Here is a 7432-nt window from a genome sequence, read left to right on the forward strand (position 1 = left end):
TTGCATGAAATGTTCCCTTGGTATCTCTAATTTTCTTGAAGAGATCTCTATTCTTTCCCATTCTATTGTTTTCCTCTATTTCTTTGCACTGATCACTGAGGAAGGCTTTCTTACCTCTCCTTGCTATTCTTTGGAACTCTGCATTCAGATGGGTATATCTTTCCTTTTCTCCTTTGCTTTTCACATCTCTTCTTTTCCCGGCTATTTGTAAGGCCTCCTCAGACAGCCATTTTGCTTTTTTGCATTTCTTTTTCTTGGGGATGATCTTGATCCCTGTCTCCTGTACAATGTCACAAACCTCTGTCCATAGTTCATCAGGCACTCTATCAGATCTAGTCCCTTAAATCTATTTCTTACTTCCACTGTATAATCATAAGGGATTTGATTTAGGTCATACCTGAATGGTCTAGTGGTTTTCCCTACTTTCTTCAATTTAAGTCTAAATTTGGCAATAAATAATTCATGATCTGAGCAACAGTCAGTTCCTGGTCTTGTTTTTGCTGACTGTATAGAGCTTCTCCACCTTTGGCTGCAAAGAATATAATCAATCTGATCTCGGTGTTGACCATCTGGTGATGTCCATGTGTAGAGTCTTCTCTTGTGTTGTTGAAAGAGGATGTTTGCTAGGACCAGTGCATTGCTATGCAACCTTTGGTGCCAGTCAAACAAGACAACTGTTTTAATACGTCCAGGTTCAGTTGCTCAGTCGTGTCCAACTCTTTGTGACCCTGTGGACTGTAGTTCACCAGGCTCCTCTGTTCATGGGATTTTCCAGGCAAGAATACTGGAGTGGTTGCCATTTCCTTCTCCAGGGGATCTTCTGACTCACTGAGTGAACCTACATGTTTGGCATCTCCTACATTGGCAGGTGGATTCTTTTACCACTGTGCCACCTGGGAAGCCCAACTGTTTTATTATTCACTTAACTTTACTTTTGGCTCACTTATGTGTATCTGGACTGGTTTCAGCCAGGTGCCTAAAGACACAATTAAGTTTTTCCTTCAGAAGGATTTCAGGATAATAATTTCCCAAGCAGCTTTAGTTAGCCAAAAGACTCTATGACACATTAGCAGTCATTATGAGTACAAAAATGTAAGATTATAGACTCCTGAGTTTTCATCGCTGGCCATTTTTTCTTTGACTCATTTATTATGTCTTATTTCTTTTGAACTAAGATTTCTAGATTCTATCCTTTTGCAATTTTCTCCTTTTCCCCATCTTATCTTCTCTGTTTCAGTTATCACATAATCTAGGACAATCTCCAAATTTCCCTTTCCCTTTAAGTCGCTCAGGGTTTTCTTAGTACCTTTATTCAAAGAAAGTGAAAGTGAAGTCGCTCAGTCGTGCCCGACTTTTTGCGACCCCATGGGTAGTAGCCTGCACCAAACTCCTCCGTCCATGGGATTTTCAAGGCAAGAGTACTGGAGTGGGTTGCCATTTCCTTCTCCAGGGAATCTTCCCAACCCAGGGATCGAACCCAGGTCTCTCACATTGTAGACAGACGCTTTACCGTCTGAGCCACCAGAGAAATCCAATCTGTCCCTTTATTCAATCTGTCCCCAATCAAGCTCCCCGTTTCTAGATCTGTAGTTGTTGTTTCTGGTTCCAGATTTTTCACATTATCTCCATTCTCTCATACATTCAAGTCTAAAGCCCCAAATGTTGTTTGTTGTTGTTTGGTGCTAAGTCATGTCCAACTCTTTTGCAACTCCATGGACTGTAGCTTTCCAGGCTTCTCTGTCCGTGGAATTCTCCAGGCAAGAATACTGGAATGGGTAGCCATTCCTTTCTTCAGGGGATCTTCCCAACCCAGGGACTGAACCCTTGTCTCCTGCTTGGCTGGCAGATTCTTTATCACTGAGCCACCTGGGAACACAAAAACCCCCAGAGTTCCCTTAATTTCCTTCCTTTTTTCTGTCCATATTTTTGCCTAAAGAAAACAAAACAAAATACAAGAAGAACACCAAGAACCCAAACCCAAGAGAATCTTCAAGAGTCAAGGCCAAATCTAGAATAGAGCTTGAGCAATGTTACACTCTTTTTGGAGGGAGTCTCCATGGAAGAAAGCAATGTAACATTTCAAACTCATCTCAAAGGAGCATAAGTGGACCAGAATTATACAGACCAGGAGTTGCCCTTCCCTGATACCAAGTGGGAAAAAAGGAATTTTTTATGTACAACTTTTTAAAAGTCTATGATAGTGATTCTCACATTTTAGCATGTATCACAGTCACCCGGAAGATAGAATACAGATTACTGAGCCCATCTCCAGAGTTTCTGGTTCAGTAGGTCTTGGAGGGGTCTGAGAATTTGCATTTCTGACATGTTCCTTGGCAATGCTGATGCTGCTTACTTGAAGGCCGCACTTGGACACTCAAAGTTCAGTGACATCCATGGCAAACCTTATCTCCTGATGCCTCAGGTTGACAGCTCTCACAGACACAGCATTAGGTCTCCTAGTGGATTCCGAGTTCCTCAAGGTAGATCTTCCTCATCTCTGTCCCAGGCACCCACTGAGGTGTTGACCCGGAACATGAACTCCATTTGTGTGTGCTGAATTAAATAACCCCTGCTGAAACGGGTCTTCTCATCCTGCCCAATTGCTCCCAGCCATTGGGTGTATGTCTGTGTGTACACTGTGTAATACTATATACACACTTAACAAAAAAACTATTTTTAACCAACAAGTGAAGGGGGAACAGGGCCCCCTAACAATAATGTGAGTAGATTCTTATTTGTTGAAAGTTTTATAATATCAGATCTAGTTATCTTTTCCTTATTTCTTTTTCAGTCTTTTGTGGTCTGCTTGGAAATGACTTTTTAAAATCTTATTTAAATATTTGCCTATCTTTTTCCCTGCTTTTAGTTTATAAAAAAAATTCCATATTACAGATGAATTAAAGGCTTGGATTTTAGAAGTAAGTAGGAAGAAAGAAGTCTGCTGTTTTATTTCTTTGCCAAATAGCTAACCACTGATCAGTGACTCATTCTTTTTCCCAGTGATCTGAACTCACAACTTGGTCACATTTTAAATTTGTCAGTATGTCTCTGGGTTTAGTATGTTGGGTCATTGTCATGTTTTGCTCTTGAAAATATTTTTATTAATTGAGAACCCATCTATGCATATATATATATATGAAATAACCTATATTTTTTCCATTTGACAATGGAAAGAACACAGTTTTGACTCTCTGTTGCAGCTTTGCACTTAATTTAAGTAACTGGCATTATTTATTTTACTGGTGTTCCTCTCTGATGGTGTTCTCCTTGGGTGACCCCTACCAAGTTGCAGTCACACCTCTCCCCTCCTGGAAGTCTGGCACGAGGGAGGGAGAGGGACTCAGAAGCACATGGAGGACCCTATGGATTGAAGACCATGCAGACAACAGCAGCACATCCAAGGTTCTCCCCAGTGGGCAGGGTGTTGGGAAACCTTTTTGTCCAAAGGTTATATAGGCAAAGAACTGGCTGAAGAGAGTCCATAGCAGATGTCTGCAGTGGTCTATCACATGGGCAGGTGGACATGGACAACAGGAGGAAAGATATTTTTAAGTCATTATCATACAAAATCTCAGGGTCCTTTGGGCTTTAGTCAGCATTCTCTGAAAGTTACCTTCATGGTGGATAAGTCATTCTCCTTAGATGTAACACCAATTGAAACCTATTAAGAACTTGCTTTATCTTTGAGTTGTTCCTATGAAACAAAACTCAAAGTTGATTTTCAGTCAGACTTACCCTACTCTTTTGCAATTTTTTTTTTTAACCCTTGGAGGGGGGTTCTCCAAATAACATTGTAAAATTTAGTGAGTGTCAAATTAGTAATACATTTTAAAAAGGAAGGACTTTCCTAGTGGCTCAGATGGTAAAATGTCTGCCTACAATGTGGGAGACCTGGGTTTGATCCCTGGGTCAGGAAGATCCCCTGGAGAAGGAACTGGCAACCCACTCCAGTACTCTTGCTTGGAAAATCCCATGAACGGAGGAGCCTGGTAGGCTACAGTCCACAGGATCACAGAGTCGGACATGACTGAGCGACTTCACTTTAAAGAGGAAAGAACATATTTGTATCTTCTTACAGTGGTGTTTATTTGGTGGTTGAGATGAGTAATGAAATCAGGCAGGTCCAGGTTCACATCTAGCTCTGCCACTTCCTATCCTGGTGACCTGAAGCAGATTGCCGGTTCTCTCTGAGCCCATCCCCTCTTTACAAGGTGGTCGTAAGATGAAATGAGAAAATGCTTTAAAAAGAAGTGTTAGCATTGATTACTAACTTGCATCACTTAATCCTCATGGTAGCCTTGTGAATAAAATACTATGATTTTATAGCTGAGAGAATTGATGCCCAATACTATGCAACTCCGTGGAGGAGGGCATGGCAACCCACTCTAGTATTGTTGCCTGGAGAAGCCCATGGACAGAGGAGACTGGTGGGCTATAGTCCACGGAGTCACAAAGAGTTGGACATGACTGAAGTGACTGAGCATAGCATAGCATAGCATAGCATAGCATTATGCAACTCGTAAGTTGCATAGTGGACCAGGCAGATTCTAGCACCTGCCCTCTCGTTTACATTGTAAGCTTCACCACGTGCTCAGAGCCCTTGGATCTGTCCCTGTCATCAGTAGATGCCCAGTCTGTGGTGGCTGTGGTTATTGTTTTATCATGATGGGTGGGGCGCACTCTCTGGCCAGATTTTTTAATCCACTTTATACCTTTTGAGGTATGTACATTTTGCCATTTTTGCTGTAAAACACTTGAATAACTAAGATTCATTTTTCCTCCTCTTTTCAAATGCTTAAATCACAGGTGCAGCTGCCAAAAGAACTGGCATAAGAGGCAACAGAATAATCAGGGGAAGAAGGAAGTCATTTAATGACTCTGGGATTAGAACTTGACGACTGCTTCAGCCGCATACTTCTGGATCCAGGTGGTGGAACTGGGAACATTGCTAAGTGATACGAGTATTTTGTAAAAGGCAGAATACTTAGCCTGTGACAAAATAGAAGCTGAAAAGGCAGGGGAGGAGATAAACTATTCAGGGCAACATTTTCTACTTCCAGTTGGTTGGAGTGACTTAGATAAAATTTAGAGTCTTCTAGCAGAAGTTAATATTTTCATAAACCTTTGCTTTATTATTGCTTTCTTCTGGTAAATAACAATAAATATGATACAGGTGTTAACTATTATATTCCCAGTTTTGTTTCCTTCTTCCATCCACTCTGCTGTAATTTATCACACAGTATCTTAAAGAGAACAGAGCATGCTTCACTCTGTGGAAATGTGCAGGGTGAACTGAACTCCAGGCCCTTCTGAAGTTTTGAAATTGGATACCTTGTTCATTACCTCTTCTCTGGAGAATCAGTTGCGATTTCTGGTTTCCAGCCCTGCCTATCTTTCTGTCTTGGCCATTCCCCTGTGTGTTGGGGGGCACTCCGGAGAGGGATTTCAAGAAGAGCAAACGCTTAAGCCACAGGACATGGAGAAAACAGTGTTTCTGAAAAAAGTAACAGGGAAAACAAACCCTGCTTATATATAAAACCTTCTGTTTGCATACATATAGAGAAAATGGGAGATAGCATGCTAGTTTTGTTTAAAACAAAAGACATTATGAATAATAGATTTACTGAGCTTTGGTTTTAGCTAAGTGTGTGTGTGTGTGTATACATATATATTTATTTAGTTTAGCCTGTAAATGATCTTGATCTTGTTCTCAAAAATCTTAATGAAACTTGCTAAATAATTAAACTTGAATTCCTTATCCTATCATTCAAGGCCCTCCATCGCCTCTTCTCAGTTTGGTAATTGTCTTATCTGCCACAGATGCTTTATATTATTTGTTCACCTTTGTTTTTTAATCTTACTATAGTTGCTTTACAATGTTGTGTATACACTATTCTTGATAAAACTTCCTCAGGCTTTTGCTGTCTACAGAGTACCCTTAGAGACTCCACAAGAGTCTTCTACTCCATCCCCAGTGTTTGTTCTTCTTTCCAAGTTCCTCGAGCCCACAATTATCTGTTCAAGTCACTAGGTGCAAAGAATCTAGAATTTTGTACTGACATGGCATGAGACTTAGAAATCAGGAAGTCACACTTTGATGCCTTTTCTCTCTCCCTCACCTGAGCAAATAATTGGCACCTGTCTTCTTTTATATAATCATAGGCGACACATCACAGGCAAAACAGGCTAGGAGAGAATGGACTTAATGAGAACAAACAACACAATATTTGGAAGGAGAAGTCCTGGGAAAGAAATATGGTGTTTCCATTTTTTAAAGGTAATTTAGTGGATACAAAAGTATCTGAATTTAAAGTTATAGTTTTCAATCAAGTAACTAATTTTATTTAGACTAGTCAAAGGCTGAGAGTTTTGTTTTCTCTTACTTTGCTATCTCTATAAAGCATCCTTGGATACAAATCCAGATGGTTTAAAAAGAGCTGCGATAAATATAACTTCTAAAGTGTCCAGCATATTCTGTATTTAAGAAGCTAAACTCTGATGGGACAGAGCACTCTGAACATGTTTAAAAGCTTAATTTATATTAGTAGTTGAAGTTCTGGAAAACTCTTATGTGTTTGCTTATACAGCAACAGTATTAATAAATAAGCCAGAAATTTTACAAAGCGTTAAGAGTGCCGAAAGGGAATTTTACTCTTAGATGTCCAAAAAAGAAAAGATGATCCAAATTCAAATTTACTGCCTCGTTACATGGGTTTTGTCAAGAGACAAGTGAAGTCATTCGCACGCTTTTTTCTATTCACCCACTCCCACCCTAAACATCTTAATTGAAAAATTTAATTTTAGCATTTCCATGCTAGAATTTTCTATTATAATCCTTCCAGAAATGACAGTCAACCATTAGTAATTATAATAGCATATTTTTTTTTTCATTCAAGTTGTCACCTTCTCCACATTTATTGCATTTTAGTCTGCAGAATTCACCATGTAGAAAATGGGTCTAAAATATGTATAAGCCCATGTCAGGTTTAAAAAAGGATCCTATTAGGATTCAATTTTATTCTGACTGGAGATTAATAAATATTAAAGTTTTATTAACAGTATTTGAAAACTAGCTGAGTATTTTTTGCTGCACAGAAACAGGCTCATTGTTTATAGGGTTGTCACTGAGTTTCTCAGACATTTAACATAGACAATAGTCTGAATAGTCTCACCCCCACACCCCCCAAAAAAAACTTTGATAAATTTTATTCTTCATATTTAGCTAAGAGTCCAAATTCTAGACCATGTGTGTGAAATCATGGTGATATCACTGTGCTGAAGATGAAGACTGCAGGTTGGGTGAGAAATCAAAATGCAAGAAAAACAGGAGTGGCATATGCATTGCTTCCTCTTCTAGGATGTACAAGAGTCTCTTCAATGAGTACTGCCCCAACTGTCTGCATGCTAGGGAAATCTAAATATTTTCTATTCA

General features: G+C 39.5%; 1 protein-coding gene across 3 annotated transcripts in view; it reads left to right on the forward strand.

The window, feature by feature from the left end:
* Positions 1-5766, forward strand: part of LMOD3 (leiomodin 3) — a 43600-nt gene extending 37834 nt beyond the window's left edge. For all 3 annotated transcript variants that reach the window (XM_006071464.4, XM_045163858.1, XM_006071463.4), the window contains one exon: positions 4807-5766. In XM_006071464.4, coding sequence (XP_006071526.3) covers positions 4807-4833 — 27 coding nt within the window. In that variant the 3' untranslated portion in view covers positions 4834-5766. The remainder of the gene's footprint in view (positions 1-4806) is intronic.
* The last annotated feature ends 1666 nt before the right edge of the window (positions 5767-7432 follow it).

Source organism: Bubalus bubalis, chromosome 21, assembly GCF_019923935.1.
Source record: "Bubalus bubalis isolate 160015118507 breed Murrah chromosome 21, NDDB_SH_1, whole genome shotgun sequence".
NCBI lineage: Eukaryota > Metazoa > Chordata > Mammalia > Artiodactyla > Bovidae > Bubalus > Bubalus bubalis.